General features: G+C 43.1%; 1 protein-coding gene across 1 annotated transcript; it reads left to right on the top strand.

Annotated features, from left to right (window-relative positions):
- Positions 1-1,984: 1,984 nt before the first annotated feature.
- nmnat1 (nicotinamide nucleotide adenylyltransferase 1) lies at positions 1,985-17,523 on the top strand. The gene is made up of 5 exons (XM_043675426.2): positions 1,985-2,219; positions 8,700-8,827; positions 12,204-12,387; positions 14,328-14,446; positions 16,825-17,523. Exons 2-5 carry the CDS (start codon positions 8,710-8,712, stop codon positions 17,253-17,255), a joined length of 852 nt encoding a protein of 283 aa, XP_043531361.2. The 5' UTR covers positions 1,985-2,219; positions 8,700-8,709; the 3' UTR covers positions 17,256-17,523.
- The last annotated feature ends 812 nt before the right edge of the window (positions 17,524-18,335 follow it).

Below are 18,335 nucleotides of genomic sequence, written 5' to 3'. Positions count from 1 at the left end.
CAGATAGCAGCAGAGCCAGCGAATTTCAGCGAGCGCTGAAGAGTTTGAACCTTGATGGACAACAACTGTATCTAAGTGGAGAATCCTTCAGAAAGCAGGTAGTTTCCTTTAAGTGCAAATGAGAAACTGTGTCATGTAACCCCTTCCCTAGTCATATTACTCATTCAAATTGAAAATGGGAGACTCTTCCACTGCCACCCCCCCCCCCCCCCCCCCTCACCACCCCCCCTCTCTCAGGGGAACTGATGTCCCAGTGGTATTATTACTAGACTATTAATGAAGGGAATGTTCTGGGAACTAGGTTTGAATCCAACATGTCAAATTGTGGAATTTGAAATCAATGAAGATCTGGAATTATGGATCTAATGATGACCATGAAATAATTATTGATTGTCAGGAAAAAAAACATTTGGTTCACTTACATGACGTGTGTGAGTGTGTGTGTGAGACTGTGAATGTAAAGGGGTATGAGTCTGTGAGAGGGTGCATGTGTGTGGGACTGTATGTGTGAGCGTATGGGAGAGAGCTTGTGTATGAGAGAAGTTCTGCATGAGTGTTTTGGGTCTGGAAGAGTGTGTATGAGTTCTGTAGGAGTGTGTGTGTGTGTGTGTAGTCCAGTGGGGTCTGGAGTGTGACATGAATTCAGGGTCCACGTTGAGGCCATCCCCATGGGTACCGAACTTGGCTATCAGCCTCTGCTTGGCCACTTTGCATTGTTGCCTGTCCCAAAGTCCCAAAGGATGACGGTCACCCGCAGGTCCGAGGTCGAATGTCCCGGACCACTGAAATATTCTCCGACTAGGAGGGAACACTCCTGTCTGTTGATTATTGTGCATTGTCCACCATTACACGTGGGGACACCTCCCACCGTGTACATGGCAGGTAGTCATGTGACTCAGCCAACGTTGTCCATCTCATATGCTGCAGGCAAGGATGCCCTGAGGCATGACATTGGCGAGACCAAGCAGAGGCTACAACAATGGACATGCACACATATACGTTTGTGGGGTGAATTTGTACTTGCAGAATTATATTTTATTTTGCTCAAAAACTGCATGAATTCATGTAAGAAGCTGTAAATCTGTTTTTTAGATTAGAATCAGTCTGACCGTTGTGGCACAGACAGTCTCACATAGGGCACCTCACACCTTAAATGCATTATCTGGGCCAACATGACACCAATTGTTAAATTTCACTTGAGAATGTAACTTTAAAAAGTTCTGCAATTTACATACGAAAGAACTGAAACCAATATGTTCACTCTAAAAGATGAGACTTAACAAACAATCCAGGTCTTTTTCAATATATAATTTCAGTTACATCACAGTGGAAACTTTTGCTATAAATTTAGTGTCTTATGATCTTGTACTCCAGAACTACTTGATGAAGGAGCAGCATTCTGAAAGCTAGTGCTTTCAAATAAACCTGATGCTGTGTGATTTTTAACTGAATAGGACAGGTTTAGAGGGATTTGTGTCATATGTGACTAAATTAATTTAGGGTATCTGGTTGGCATGGACGAGTTGGATTAAAGGGTCTGTTTCCACGCCATAAAGCTCTATGACTATGGTGACTTCACCAATTTGAAAACCTAAGAGTATTACAATGGAAACATTACAATGCTAATAAGTGGATCATGTGTGGAGACACATTGAATTTTACTGTGATTTTTAAATTGAAATGTTTTGTAACATTTCTTTATAAATTTTATGATAAATGTACATGGGGCAGGGGGAATAATCCTAATCATATTGTAATGATGTGGAGGAGTTGTTGTTCGACTGGGATGTGCAAAGTTAAAAATCACACAACACCAGGTTATAGTCCAACAGGTTTATTTGGAAACACTAGTTTGTCCTTCCAAATAAACCTGTTGGACTATAATCTGGTGTTGTGTATAATCATTACAGCAGTCAGGGTCAGTTGGCTCCCCTGCTCCTGGAGAGATGAGCTTTAGTCATTGTTGCAATTTGTTACATTGCTCACTGTCGGATCGTGTGGTTTTGGAAATAAAAAAGCAAAGATACTCAGTAGGTGAATGATGATTAAGTTTTTGCAAAGTGTTCTAGGGGAGGTGGTGCGCCGCCTTTTGGAGCTCGGAAATCCCTGTTTGAAATCTTGCCTCTTGGTGAAATGACCAGGAAATGCAGTGGCAGGAAGTGAACCAAAACCGAAACAGACCCGCAAGAGGCCCGGTTCTGCTCGTTGGTTTGATGCCGGTAAGGTTGCAAATGCAAACTTGTGTGTTCATTGTATTTTTTAGAAAAACCACTCGCATTCAGCAGTGACTCCTGTTAAAGGGACCCTCCCGAGTCTCGGGGCTACAGCGCAGTGTCTCTCTTACAGACACCTCTTGGGCTTTATTGCTGCTGACTGTGAGGATGTTGGGGTCACTTCCAAAAGGAGGACTGAGAGGTAGAGAAACGTGCTTTCACAGCGAATCTGTCACACAAAGAGACAAAGCAACTCAAATATATATCTTGCAACATTACAATGTGGTGAGGAAGAACAAAGGAAATTTGGACTGCGTTTTCATAGAGCTTGCACAGTTCAGATGGGCAGAATGGTCACCTGCTGTAATGCATCATTCATAGAGTCTTAGTACAGAATGGAAACCAGCCACTCCATGCCAAGCATAATCCCAAACTAAACTAGTCTGGGCAATATTTTCTAATCAACCTGTTATGACACACCTTTGGAGAAGCTAAAAGTTGAACCCAGGTCTACTGGCCCAGAGATAGGGACACTACCACTGTGCCAGGAGTGCCCTCTTCAACCCTGAGAAATTAAATTCTAATCATCTGTGGGCCCTTTCATTCATAGGATGAGAGTGTTGCTGCCTAGCCCAGCATTTATTACCCCTTCCTAATTGCCCAGAGGGTAAGAGTCAACTACATTGCTATGATCTGGAGTCACATGTAGACCAGACCAGGTAAGGACAGCGGTTCCCTTCCTTCTCTACTGGAGAACCAGATGGGTTTTTCCTGATAGTCAATAATGGATTCATGGTCACAATTCAAATTCTACTATTTGCTGTGGTGGAATTTGATTCCAAGTCCCTGAATATTACCAGGGTCTCTGGATTAACACCCCAGTGATAATACCACCACGCCATTGCCTCCCCTTATCAGAAATAAAAAGTGTATAATGTACAGATTACCTCAGAGTATCAAATTTGTGCTAGTCCCAGACCAGAAGTGTTGTGATAAAACCTTGAAGAGGTTACTTAAAGCAGTGTACATTTAAGCAGCTATATGATAACCAGAACTAGAGGGCATGGGTTTAGGGTGAGAGGGGAAAGATATAAAAGAGACCTAAGAGGCAACCTTTTCACACGGAGGGTGGTACGTGTATGGAATGAGCTGCCAGAGGAAGTGGTGGAGGCTGGTACAATTGCAACATTTTAAAAAGCATTTGGACGGGTATATGAATAGGAAGGTTTGGAGGGATATGGGCTGGGTGCTGGCAGGTGGGACTAGATTGGATTGGGATATCTGGTCGGCATGGACGGGTTGGACTGAAGGGTTTGTTTCCGTGTTGTACATCTCTGTGACTCTATGACTCTATCTGCAGTTCCAATTTAAAAAGCTGAAGTCACAAATTACTCAACTATACTGAGGAGTTAGATTCAGACTCTGGTGCAAATATTATAAAGTGGTATTGTAGGAACTGTACCATGGGTGTGTTTTGGGTGCAATGTAAAAGCTCGTGTGTTTTTAGAATTAATTGGATTAGACTTCTGTGTGTTTAATATCTTTGAATGTTTATTATAATAGTTTGGATAATTTTATTTCCATTTTATTGTTTAAGCAAAATCTGCAGGATTGCATATTCATGTTGCAGTGAGGAATCACTTCATTAAAAGCAAAAAAAAAATCCTCAAACTATGTCAGGGCAGGTTCCTCTCTGGAATCTGATTTGATGATCTTAGCATCAATTGGGATTATGATGACACGTGAAAACAACTTCAAAATATTTTAAATGAAGCAAAGTTTCAGTGGAGTTTTGTGGTTGTTTCTGATGATATTCTTCACTGGGGAAGATTCACAACCAGCCAATATAGCAAAATGACAAATTAGAAGCTTGATCACTTCCATTGGAGGTAGACATGGTCTGTTTTGTAGTGATGCTCCCTAAGACTGCCTTTATTGTCAGTGTATGTTTAAGAGGCATATTTTTGAGTGTAACATAACATGTGACCTGTGGGTATTAGGATCTCAGATTAACACTTGTAGCATGACATGCTATTGGAAGCTTGCTGCTGTGTTGTAGACTTTGGATTTAGGTTTTAATTGTCATATGTACTCGAGTTTGGAGTACATGAGTACAGAGGAATCTCAATTATCTGAATGAGACAGGCAGACAGTATTTCATTTGGATAACTGATTATTTGGATAATCGATTTGACCTTAAGCAAGGGAAGCCATTCTGATCTATCGCTGTGCTGTACCGGAAAGTTTATTTAAATCTATAATTTTGATGTCTGCTATTTAAACAAACTAATCTTTGCATTCTGCAAATTACAGGTTAAACTGAGAAGGACTAAACCTTTACCACTGCATAAATATGTGAAATCCCAGCATTAAACAAGGTCAAACAGCTTCTACAATCACAAGAGCATTTGTCAGTTTCTGCTGAACCCAGTGTCGTGATAGAAGTACTGCCTTGCACATGCGTTTACTTCCTTTACCACTATTTTTGATGAACAGCCTGGTAAAGTGTCGTGAATAAAGCACTCACTTTTGTAAAGGGCTGTGTAACTAACCCTTATGTAAAAACAATATCCAATCATTGATGCTTGAGGTGCCTGTGTTTCTTTGTTTCCACATGTTCTTCAGTACAGGTAACCCGAATTCACTTACCTCTTTGATGTAATGTTTTTATGGGACCGTGAGATCTTGTTTGGATAATCCGAAATTTGGATAATCGATATTCGGATAATCAAGGTTTCTCTGTACAGAGAAAAGAGTGCAATTTTGCCATACACAGCGTCATCTTAGGTACAAAATCTTAGTTACAGAAATAGATAAATAAGTTAAAAGTTCAGCAGTGTAGTCTTCTTAGCATAAAAGTAGAAAAATAGAGAAGTGAAGTTAGAATGTTGAACATTATAGTCCCTTTGTGAGCCATAAGCCTGTAGATGCTCCAAACTGGGCTTCCCCAAGAGGGCTCACTTCGATCCTAGTAACTTAATGTTTGCCCAGGCATTTATGTGCTTTCAAATGTAATGTTTGTAGATAATAGTTGGTTGTAACAAATATATGTTGGATTCTTCAATGCCATGTTATCGACATCCAGTTTCTTACATTTAAGACCTTAAGACAAAGGAGCAGAAATTAGGTCTATTCCTGATGGAGCGCTTTTGCCAGAAACATTTTCCTGCTCCTCGGATGCTGCCTGACCTGCTGTACTTTTCCAGCACCACTCTAATCTAGACTCTGGTTTCCAGCATCTGCAGTCCTTGTTTTTACCCATCGTGCCTATCGAGTCTGCTCCTCCATTCAATCATGGCTGATAAGTTTCTCAACCCCATTCTCCCACTATCTCCCCATAACCCTTGATCCCTTTGATACTCAAGAACCTATCTATCTCAGTCTTAAATATACTCAATAACCTGACCTCCACAGCCTTCTGTGGCAATGAATTCCCTAGATTCACCACTCTCTGGCTGAAAAAGTTTCTCCTTATCTCCGTTCTAAAAGGTCTTCCCTTTACTCTCAGCCTGTGCCCTCGGGTCCTAGTCTCTCCTACCAATGGAAACATCTTCCCAACATCCACTATATCCAGGCCATTCTGTATGTTTCCGTTAGATGCCCCCCTCATTCTTTTAAACTCCATTGAGTATCAACCCAGAGTCTTCAAACATTCTTCATATGTTAAGCTTTTCATTCCTGGGACCATTCTTGTGAACCTCCTCTGAAGACACTCTGGGGTTAGTACATCCTTCCTGAGGTATGGGGCCCAAAATTGCGCACAATACTCCAAATATAGTCTGACCAGAGCCTAAGAGAGCCTCAGAAGTACATCCCTGCTTTTATATTCAAGTCCTTTCAAAATATATGCCATCATTGTATTTGCCTTCCTAGCTATTGACTCAACCTGCAAGTTTACCTTGAAAGAATCCTGAACTGGAACTCCCAAGTCTTTTTTGCACTTAAGATTTCTGAATTTTCTCCCCAATGAGAAAATAGTCCATGTCTCTATTCTTCTGACCAAATTGCAATTATAAGGAATCACAAAAGCATTGCTGCATCGAACGCTCTGCTTCAGGCATAACAGTCAGTACAAACGTAAAAAATGAATTGTTGCCCAATAGCCAGGTTTGCTAATTCCATCTCATTTACTAAGAAAGTGCTACACTTTTGGAGGATGTCAAACTGAGGCCCTGTGCACTGTTAGGAAAAAGGTAAGTAAAAAAAGAGAAAAAAATAAAGAAGGAGCCATTTACCCCTTTGTACCTGCACCTGTTGTTAAACAAACACCATCATATAGTGCTCATTTCCTGCCTTTCCTCATATCCTTGAACACATTCCTATCCAAATAACCATCCAATACACTCTTGAATGCCTCAATGGAACCTGCCTGCATCACATTTCCACGGAGTAGAATGCATTCCAGATCCTAACCACACACACTGTGGAAATGTTCGATTTCTCACACATTATATGATGTGGTGCAGAAGTTAGAAGAAGGATTGAGAGAGCCAGAAATCCTGTGAAGCTAAAGAGCTGCGGTTTCAACCAGAAAACTCAAGCCTGCAGCAATGAAGATGTTACATTCTGTCCCTGTCCTTGTTCATATCAGAAATGTGAACAGTGAGATCTCCAGAAGAACACAGAGGCCTTTGAAAGATATGTGCTCTGATGTCTGCTTAAAATTCCAAATATAGACTGTAAGACGAATGGAGAGGAGCTTTAAATTGCAAGAGCAAAAAATTGCAAAAGAACACTTTAAACACTTGATCAGAGCTGGAGGACAGTAGAAACAGGTGAGCATCACAGAGCGTTTGCAGACAAATTGCAGTGAGTGGGCGAGGATGGAGATAGACAGATGATTGGAACACATGGTCACAGCTGGGCAGGATCGCTGCAGCAAATGACTGTATCGTCAGCAACGGGCTGAGTGCTTGGCTTGATGGTGGCTGTGTCTGGTCAGAGTCTGCTGACTGGATGTGCCCACGATGTGGACATTTGGTGGAAACGGGCAGTGCCCATGGATGGTGGAAGAAATGACTTATCTCCAAGGGTCTTGAACCTGTAGAGATCACTTCCCCCAGAGTGCAGTGGACACCAGGACATTGAATAAACTTGAGGAGGAGATAGACAGACAGATTTGAAATTAGTAATGGGTTGAAGGATTATGGAGAGCAGGCAGGAAAGTGGAATTGAGGTCGATTTGAGATCAGCCATGATGATAGTAAATGGCAGGGCAGGTTTGAAGGGCTGAAAGGCCTACTACTGCTCATAGTTCTTATGAAAAGGACCCAATTGATCAAACTGGCTGCACTGAGCTGCCCCAAAACAATGCGTAATACTTGCTGGTTGTTCAAATCTAAAGATTGCTTAACACTATTTAAAACTGAGGAGTTTAGATTTAAGAACTGAGTGCTGATGAAAGGTCAGCAATCTGAAATGGTAGCAGTTGTGACCCTTTCCACAAATCGTACCTGATCTTCTGAGTACAGGAGCAATGAAGCCTTGTTTCCATTGTATAGAACGCAGTGAGGCTGCACCTGGCGTGGTCGGTGCAGTTCCACAGGAAGGACATACTGACCAGAGACTCATTCATGAGATGGTGGGACTGCCCTCTGAGGAGAGTTGGAGGAGCTTGGACCTGTATTTTCTGGAGTCTAGAAGAATGAGCGGTGATCTAATACATGGGTAAAATATTCTTAAAGGGCTACCATGAAGATTTCTCCTTCTCACCCTCTCCCCTCAACTAAGGTGTGGTTAAACCCACCACTAGTCATCTGTCTCTCTAATGGGAGAGCAGTCCTGTGGTCCAGTAAGACCAATGTACCTTTACCTTTTATGTTTAAAGGTTTGGAGAGGGTTGAAGCAGGAAGGATGTGTCCTCTCTTTGTGGGGTCTCGACCTAGGGAATACAAGTTGCAGCATAAGATCATTTAGAACTGAGACAATGAGGAACATCTTCAATCGGAGGGTGATGAACCTTTTGGGATTCTTTTCCCCAGACCCCTTTGGAAGTTCAGCCATTGAGTAAGTTCAAGATAGAGACTGATAGATTTCCAGTTACTGATGACATTCAGGGATATGGGGAAGTGAGCGGGAACATGGCGTTGAGATAGGTCATCCACCATGATCTAGAGTGGTGGAGTAGCAGCATGGCCTACTCTTGTCCCTGTGGCCTACTCGTTTCATTTTCCAGGTTTATTTTAAACAACCAACATTCATTGTATTTTGCTCCTGATTTTAAAACTGCTCAGTTGTTATTGTACTCACGAGGGTGTTCTGTGTTACCAATATTCCAATCCATTTGTGATATCCCAGTCTGTCTGACGGTGGTGGTCAAGAGGCTGGACAGGACTAGATGGACATGCCTTCCTTGGTTGAACAGCTAGGTTGGTTTGACCTTCCTGACCTTCCACTGTAAGAGTGGCAGCTTGGGTCAAGTGGACTCCGTCAAGTTAACAGAGTTAAGCAGAGGTTAAGGGTAACTCTCTGCTCTGTGTTTTACAGTGAGACCACGATGGAGAGATCTAGCAGTTGGACAGAGGTGGTGCTGCTGGCATGTGGGTCATTTAATCCCATCACAAACATGCATCTCAGGATGTTTGAATTAGCCCGTGATTACCTCCACCAAACAGGTTTGAAGCCTCTTTCTTTATGTTTTTCAGTCTTGTGCATCCTTCAAATTTGTTTGTTGGAATCAATCTGTGTTCCCGTCAGGTGTGGTCAGAGATTGTGCTGGTTCTTATCTTTTTGTTATTCCAAAATTTTACCTTGACATTTTAAAAGGTTTTACATTCCCATACCATCTCTCTTCCTTCCACAAACCCTTCCTCTATCAGTGATAGAAATGCAGGATCCTTTAAGGGGAGATATTTTTTAATCAGCCATGTTACTACACACCTCGGGAGCAGGTGGGACCTGAACCTGGATCTCCTGGCTCCGAGGTAGAGTCACTACCACTGTGCCACAAGAGCTCTTAATCCTTTTTAAAGGGAGATATTTTCTGATCAGCCTGTTACACAGCTTTGGGCTGGTGGGGCTCCAAGCCAGGACCCCCTACCTCAAAGGTAGCGATATTACCACTGATCAACAAGGGGACCCTTCCTTTTAAAGGGACAGCTTCCAAGCTGATTAAGGAAGTTAATGCACATTGGATACTGCAACTATTTATATTATCAAAAGCGAGCAAGTCACAACTACTGGAACCAATCCCACATGAGGTAATGGTATAATTTTGTAAATCAAAAATTTTCTGTGTCTAAGAAAAAGAGATTGCTTCTTTACATATCTCCAAGTCTAATTTCATCCCCTCCCTCTCTTTCTAATTGTCACTTTGTCTCTCCTTGGGGTAAAAATTGTTTCATTAGTAACATTAGTAAGATTTTCCTGCCCTCGGATGCTGCCTGACCTGCTGTGCTTTTCCAGCACCACACTCTTGACTCTAATCTCCAGCATCCGCAGACCTCACTTTCGGCTCTTTAATAACATGGCTGATTTTGGTGGTTTATTTTAAAATAAAAAAGCTATGTCCTCGAGGGCCTGTGTGGCACAGTGGTGGTGAGCCCAGAGACCCGGGTTCAAGTCCCACCTGCTGCAGAGGTGTGTAATAACATCTCGGAAAAGAGTGATTAAAAATATCTAAAGTTTCCGGATGAAACAGGTAGTTATTGCAGAAAGGCATAGCTGAATTTTCGGGGTCAGATGTCACCAGGCACTTTCTACTCATTCTGTTTTGTTGTTTTGAAGCAGTCACCTCTAAACATTTTTGAAAAAAGCTGTGTTCTCCCACGGGGGTGAAGCTGGAGGGCATTATCTCCCGGAGCAACACCATCCAAGTTTAGCTCCTTGCCCTGTTTTTCCCCACCTTTTTTTATTATTGTTGGAGTACTGTAGTGCAAGTAACTTGTTTATTTGGGTGATCTGGTGGGAGGGGCTGGGGTGCATTGGTTTTTCCCTCCACCAACTCCACTTTGATTAGTCTCCTCCCTTTGTTGATTTATTTTTGTTCTTGGCACACTGCCCTTGTGGGCACTGGTTGTATTTAGGCGATTGGGTACTTAGACTACAGTATTTAGCACTGTGTTTATTCCTTTGTAAAAAAAAAAGAACTGACTTCTTCCCCAGTGCTTCTGGACAGGGAATGGTGGAAACTGATGTTTGGGCTAGATTTATAATAAAGCCTTTGCAAATCTCTTTTGGGCTTTTTTAACTCCTATGCCTCCTGGTTTTGAATTCCCCCATCCTCGAGAAAAGACATTTGCTATTCACCTTATCCATACCCATCATGACTTTATAAACCTGTATAAGGTCACCCCTCAGCCTCTTACACTCCAGTGCAAAAAGTTACAGCCTTTCCTTATAATCAAATCCTCCAGTGCTGGTAAGATCCTGGTAAATCTTTTCTGCTCCCTTTCCAATTTAATAATGTCCTTCCAATAGCAGGGCAACCAGAACTGGACACAGTACTCCAAAAAGTGGCCTTACCAACGTTCTGTACAACCTCAACATGATGTCCCAACTCCCTACATTTGATGGTCTGAGCAATGAAAGCAAGCATACTAAACACTTTTTTTTCACCATCCAGACTACCTAGACTCATGGAATCCTAGAGTGTGGAAACAGGCCATTTGACCCAACCAGTCCATACCTACAAGTAACGCACCCAGACCCATTCCCCTAAGTTTACCCCTGACTAGTGTACCAAACCTGCATGGCCAATTCACCTAATCTGCGCATCTTTGGATTGTGGGAGGAAACACACACAGACAGTCGCCTGAGGCTGGAATCGAACCCGGGTCCCTGGGGCTGTGAGGCAGCAGAGCTAACCACTGAGCCACCAAGCCACTAACAGCAGCTGTGATACAAATTTCAAGAAACAATGAACCCCTATATTTCTGTCTTTGAGAACACTCCTCTGGGCTCTACTCTTTGACCTTCAATGTTAATTCTCTTTCTTTTCCAGAGGCCTGATGAGTGACTCCTGCCTTATTTTATGTTTATAGCATCTGCATCTTCCTCAGTTGTGTCCATTCCTAATCAGTGGCTGTACCTTTGTTACCCACTTTACACACAGGGTCAGTAGCGGACTGTCATGCTTCATAATTCATTCATGGGGTGTTGGTGTTGCTGGCTGGGCCAGCATTTGTTACCCATCCCTGGTTGGCCCTTGAGAAGGTGGTAGTGAGCTGCCTTCTTGAACCAATACAGTCTTTGGGGTGTAGGGCAATGCTGTTAGGGAGCGAGTTCCACGTTTCTGACCCAGTGACACTGAAGGAATGATAGGATAGTGTCCAGGTCAGGATGGTGAGTGGCTTAGAGGGGAACTTGCAGGGGCTGATGTTCCCATGCATCTGCTGCTCTTTGTTCTTCCAGATGGTAGGGGTTGCAGGTTTGGAAGGTGCTGTCTGAGGAGCCTTGGTGAGTTGCTGCAGTGCATCTTGTGGATGGTACACACTGCTGTAACTGTGCATTGGCAGCACAGAGAGTGACTGTTGAGGGTGTTAGATGGGCTGCTTTACCCTGGATAGTGAACAAAACGTATTCATACTTTATTTGATGGGATGTGGGTATCAATGGTAAGTGTGTGTTGCTGGAAAAGCACAGCAGATCAGGCAGCATCCGAGGAGCAGGAAAATCAATGTTTTACTGCTCCTCGGATGCTGCCTGACCTGCTGTGCTTTTCCAGCAACACACTCTCAGCTCTGACCTCCAGCGTCTGCAGACCTCACCGTCTCCTAGTATCTGTGGTAAGACAAGGACATTTATTATTCCTTCCTGTGAGCCACCTTCTTACAGTCCATGTGGTATTGGTACACTAACGGTAGTTATGAGGGAGGGCGTTATGGGTTTTGACCCAGCTACAGTGAAGGAATGACGATATGTCTAGATCTGGATAATGAGTGGCCTGGAGGGGAGCTTGTAGGCGGTAGTGTATCTGCTGCCCTTATCCTTCCACAGTTGCTGGGTTTGGAAGGTACAGTCAAAGCTTTATCTAACACTTATCTTTTTCAGGGAAGTACAAGGTTATAAAGGGTATTATATCGCCAGTGGGTGATGCATACAAGAAGAAGGGTCTAATTGAAGTGAAACATCGACTAGCCATGGTGAGAAAGGCCACAGAGAGCAGTGATTGGGTGACAGAGAGCTCTTGGGAAAGTCAGCAAGAAGAGTGGTTGGAGACTGCTAAAGTTCTCAGGTGAGTGAGGCTCTGGAAAACTCGGTTCAATCCTCTTATCAAAACCCTTCTCTATAAGGTTAATGTGTCACTGTCCTCTTAGCCAGTTACCTTACTGCATCCAGCAGCAAAATGAGAGACCAAGGGGTGCGAGTACAAAGTTCCTTGAAGGCGGAGTCGCATTGGACTAGATAGTGAAGAAGGCATTTAGCACCTTTATTGGTCAGTGCATTGAGTAAGGAGTTGGGATGTTATGTTGCAGCTGTACAGGATATTGGTGAGGCCACATTTGAAGTACTGCATACAGTTCTGGTCGCTCTGCTATAGGAAGGATGTTATTAAACTGGAAAGGGTGCAAAAAAGATTGACACAGATGTTACTGGGACTGGAGGGTTTGAGTCATAAGGGGAGGCTAGATAGGTTGGGACTTTTTTCCTTAGGGGTATGAGGCTGAGGGGGAGACCTTTATAGAGGTTTATAAAACCGTGTGGGGCATAAATAGGGCCAATGTCTTTTCTCGGTGGTGGGAGAGTCCAAAGTTAGAGGGCATAGGTTTAAGGTGAGAGGGGAAAGATTTAAAAGGGATCTAGGGGCAACATTTTTACACAGAGGGTGGTGCGTGTATGAAACAAGCTGCCAGAGGAAATGGTAGATGCACGTACTGTTAGAATATTTTTTAAAAATTTGGACGGGTACATGAAAAGGAAAGGTTTAAATGGATGTGGGCCAAATGCAGGCAAATGGGACTAGATTAGTTCAGGAAACCTGGTTGGTATAGATGAATTGTGCCAAAGGGTCTGCTTCCATGCTTTATGACTCTGACTCTAATTGGGATTCTCTCACGGGGCTATACATTTCTGACAGTGAGGACAGAATTGAAGTACTTGTTGGTATCTCACTGGTGGCCATTAGCTGTTGCTGAGTTATTTCACAGAATCGTTATAGAGGCAATTCATCCCATCAGCATTATCGCCTAGTGTCAATCTCCTGGCCTTCCCCCAGCGTACTTACACATTATTTCTATCCATATAATTATCCAGTGGCCTGTTGAGTCTGTCTGCAGTGGGCATTAAATGTGGGCTTGAATTTCTCCTGATGTCAGGAGGTATTTTCTGGTCCATTTGCGGCCCAGGTTGATGGGCAGAGCATCCTGTATTGGGTGATAGATGGTCCTGTGAATGCACAGGGTACATGAGAAACCCCTTTCAGACTCTGGCTCAGTGATGACCTATATCAGGTGCCAATGACCAAAGTGGAGGAGATTGCTTGAATTTGTCTTCCTAATGAAACTGAGTGTTTGTTATGACCAGACTCCAATGATGTTTGCCTTCCCTATGCCTTCCTTGGTCATTGCGTTCTTCCATGGGCTTATATCCATCCCCAACTCTGGCATCAAAACTGCTGGGGATAGCCAGCCTGTCTGTTTCTGGGACATGGGTGATGGGGATTGACTTGTTCTGCTCCCCTTTCCCATAGGAAAATAAGAAATGGGAACAGGAGAAGGCCGTTCGGCCCCTTGAGCCTGTTCCACCATTCAGTAGAATCATGGCTAATGTGACATTCCTCACATCCACTTTCCTGCCTTTTCCCCGTAATCCTTGTTTCCCCAACTGATTGAGAACCTATCTCAGCCTTAAATGTGCACAAGGACTCTGCTCTCACATCGCTTTATGATAAGCTGTTACAAAGACCCTCAACCCTCCAAGAGCCCCCTGTGGGTTCTACAGTGCAACTGCAAATCCAAACAAAGCACAGAAGATTCTTAATCACTTCGTTACTGAAGTCAACCCTGTCATAATCCTGGAAACAACAAACCCAATGGTTCCAGCGCAGAGGAACTTCACAAAATATCGCTAAAAACTCAACTGTTGTTGTGCCAAGAGAAGAAGAACAGCCATTTTGAGAAGTATGCTTGAAGTTTTTTTTTCCTTCCCAACACTGCCTTTGGTATTTTTACACAGATACCATTCTGAGCATTTGGACAGCTTCAGTAACCACGAGAAGAAAATCGCAGCCCAACGCAGGAAGGGCAAGAAAAGGAAGCTCAACGAGAAAGATGACAGTACCTTGGAAACAAAAGGTGTTTACAGAGCAGATGTAACAAAACTTACGGTTACGTTTTTAAAAATTCATTCACAGGATGAGGGCGTCACTGGCTAGGTCAGCAATTATTGCTCAGAGGGCAGTTAAGAGACATTGCTGTGGGTCTGGAGTCACACGTAGGCCAGACTAGGTAAGGATGGCAGCTTCCTTCCCTAAAAGAAGGTAGGCCTATACTCTCGGGAATTTAGAAGAACGAGGGGAGATCAAATTGAGATATTCAAGAAGATAAAAGGTGTGGATAAAATAGACGTGGAATGGATGCTTCCTCTTGTGGGACATTCTAGGACGAGAGGTCATATTCTTAGGATAAGAGGCAGCAATTTCAAAACAGAATTGAGGAGAAACTACTTCTCCCAAAGGGTTGTGAATCCATGGAATTCGCTACCCCGAATTGCGGTGGATACTGGGATAGTCAGTAAATTTAAGAAGGAGTTAGACAGATCTTTAATTTGTAAAGGGTTATGGGGAAAAGGGTTGTGGGGGTGAGGAGCATATCAGCCATGGCCGAATATTGGAGCAGGCTCAATGGGCCAGATTCTGCCCTCATACCTTATGAGGTAAGGGCAGAACGAAAGGATATTTAGTGAATCAGATGGGTTTTTCCTTTCAGTTGATTCATGGTCATCATTCCCAATGTTTATTGTATTCAAATTCCCTCATCTGCCGTGGTGGGGTTTAAACCTGGGTCCCAGAGTATTAGCAAGATCTCTGGATTAACAGTCCAGCGATAATACCACTCGGCCACTCCCTCCCACTACACCTTTAAGCTTCTACAAAGTAAATTAATGTTTTTTATTTAGGAAAAAAACCAAAATGTTTAGAGTCCCATCTCATTTAGTGACAAATGCTCTGAAATGGCACATAGCTAAGTTCGGAATTATTCCCCAATCTACTTCAATCAGCGGGGACTATAAGCGAGATCACCAATAGAAGGCAGTGGTGCTGGTGGGGAGGGGACAGTTTTGAACCCCTGGTTGGGTGTTGGTTTTGCTGCTATGTTTTATCTCCCAGCCATTCCGGGAGCTGCAGGCTCCAGGAGGAAGTTGTTTGCCATCCGTGAGTAGCAAAAAAAGTAGTCAGAAACATTCCGAGCCCATTCAAGGATCTCTCAGACTGGTTTTTTTCTGGTTTGCTGTCATTGGAGTGGTAACCCAGAAACCCAGGACATGTCACCCATGGAAGATGGTCAAATCTGAATTGAATAAAATCTGAAATTTTATTTCACCAACAATGGCTTTGTGGTTAGCACTGCTCCCTCTAAGCCCCAGGTTTGATTCCAGCCTCGGGTGACTGCCTGTGTGAAGTTTGCACATTCTCCCCATGTCTGCGTGGGTTTCCTCTGGGTGCTCCAGTTTCTTCCCACAGTCCAAAGGTGCACAGGTTAGGTTGGATTGGCTGTGCCTAATTGTCCCATAACATCCAGGGATGTGCAGGCTAGGTGGATTAGCCATGGGAAATGCGAGGTTGCAGGGATAAGGTAAAGTGGTGAATCTGGGTGAGATGCTCTTCGGAGAGTCAGTGTGGACTCATTGGGCCAAATGGGCTGCTTCCACACTGTAGGGATTCTATGAAATTAAAAATTAATCTAACGCTGGCCTTGCGACCAATGTTGATTGTCATTAAAAAAATCCATTCTTTTCCAATGTTCTTTTCTAAAACGAGGAGTGCTTAAGGTGAGGGGATGTGAGGAATTGTTTTTTTTCTCTCGTAGACGGTGGTGGGAGTCTGGAACTCACTGCCTGTCAGGATGGTAGAGGCAGAAGCCATCATCATATTGAAGGAGTAGTTGAACATGCATTAACAATGCCAAGGTATACAAGGCTATGGGCCAAGTTCCGGAAAATGGGAATAGAATGGTTGCATGGTTTTGACTGGCACAGACTAGACTGAAGGGCCTCTGTCTGCAGATTTCTATGACTGTACAAAGGCTCAGTGTTTCCAAGTAAAATGTCACCCAGTTTAGACAGATGAGAATCTTCTATCTCAGAAGGTTGAGAATCTTAGGAACTCTCTTTCTTTTGAGGTGGTGGAAACACAGAGTTTTGGAATATCTTGAAGGCAGGATGATAGATTCCTGATTAACAAGGGGCTGGAAAGGTGGATGGGAATGTGGGAGTAAATCAGAGCCTCCACAAAGAATTTGAATGATGTATTGAGGGGCTGAGTGACCTGCTTTTGCCCCTATGTTTGTATGCTAGAATTGTTTCTTAGAATAGTGATAACAGCCTCAGGCGACTGCTAAAATTGTTTTCAGTGTTTTGTTCATCATTCTCAAGACCTCCATCGATCTACTTTAAAGTCAATAACCTAATGACCTGCTGCATGTAAAGGGATTTTGTTTCCTCTCCTCTCCAGAGGTTCCTGGTTTAATGCTCCTCTGCGGAGCTGATGTTGTGGAGTCTTTTGCCGTTCCCAACCTGTGGAAGCAGGAAGACATTGAAGAGATTGTCGGGAAATTTGGCATTGTGTGCATCAGCCGTCTCGGAAGCAACGTGGAGAAATTGGTCTACGAGTCTGATATCATGTGGAAGTTCAAGGAAAATATTCACCTTGTGACAGAGTGGATAGCCAATGATATCTCAGCCACAAAGGTTCGACGAGCTTTGCGAAGGGGACAGAGTGTTAAATATGTGATACCTGATTCCGTCATTGAATATATTCAACAGCACAATTTGTACGATCCATGTAGTGAAGACAAAAACTCTAATGTCACTTTAGCACCACTAGAACGTTATGGAAAATTATCAAATAGAAATTTGTCACAGGGTCAGACTGGATCAGATTGATCATGTATTATTTTTATTGCATGTTTTGGGATAAGGGTTATTTTTAATAGAGTAAATGACCTCAGTGCTGTATCAGGCTCCAAGAATGGAGGGGGGTGCGGGTGTCTGATATGATGGGTGATAAGGAGTTTGTTTATACCATTGTCTCATGGCAAAACCTAAAAATTAATGCTGTATTATTGTCAATGGAATTAGCTACATATTATGTGTCTCAAGGCTACTGTAGGGGAGAACATTTTAATATATTAAATTATATTGTTTTGGAATACTGCCTTGTTGGTGTGTTATGCTGTTTTAGACCTCCTAACTAGAACCATCTGCAAACTTGGATATCCAACCTGTCTCTTCTTTCAATTCATTGATATTTATGAAGTCTCAGTAGTCATCCTTTGTAAGCAACCACGAATCACACACTGTCGATGTTAGAGGCATTACCTTTTACAATGACTCTCTGTATAAACCAATTACCAACCCAGACTGTGCTCATTTTGAGCACTTTCAGTTTTGTTAATGGTCACGCCTATATCTAGAGGCCAAACATCAACCTCCAACTGGGAGCTGGTGATGGAGATCACAACCTCCCGCCCCCATCTCCCTGTCTTAGAGACTGAGGATTTATCTGAGGAGGCTCCTGAGGCATATGTCACACTCTCTAAAGTTTGTTATTCAGAGCCTGACTGATAGAGTTTAGACCCTGTTGAAAATGGGGATGTGTCATGGAGCCTTGCACATCTCCAGTGTAACTGTTCAAGTGTTTAGTAATGGACCTTGCCTAAGGTAGCCATGCCTGGATCTCTGAGCTGGAGTCCTCAGTGCTGGACAGTCCAATTGAACACAAGGGAAAAGCCTCCCCAGGATAGAGCACTTAAAACTTTTATGTTTTTTTATTTTTTGTATTTTTTTTTCTTTTTTTAAAAAAATTTAACCCCCACACTACCACCTAAGTGCGGTAGTGCTTATTTTTTCCCCAGCACCCATGGTGTGTGTGTATACGTGTGAGACACAGTGAAAGATACAAAGTGCACGAATCTTTATTCAATTACTTAAAACTTTTAATATGAATGGAGCATAGGCCCTGGA

This window comes from Chiloscyllium plagiosum, unplaced genomic scaffold (genome assembly GCF_037043375.1).
Source record: "Chiloscyllium plagiosum isolate Xiang-an unplaced genomic scaffold, Cpla_swu_hap1 HiC_scaffold_37, whole genome shotgun sequence".
In the NCBI taxonomy this organism is placed as follows: Eukaryota; Metazoa; Chordata; class Chondrichthyes; order Orectolobiformes; family Hemiscylliidae; genus Chiloscyllium; species Chiloscyllium plagiosum.
Note: the sequence above shows the minus strand (reverse complement) of the source record. Positions and strands in the feature narration are given on the sequence as shown.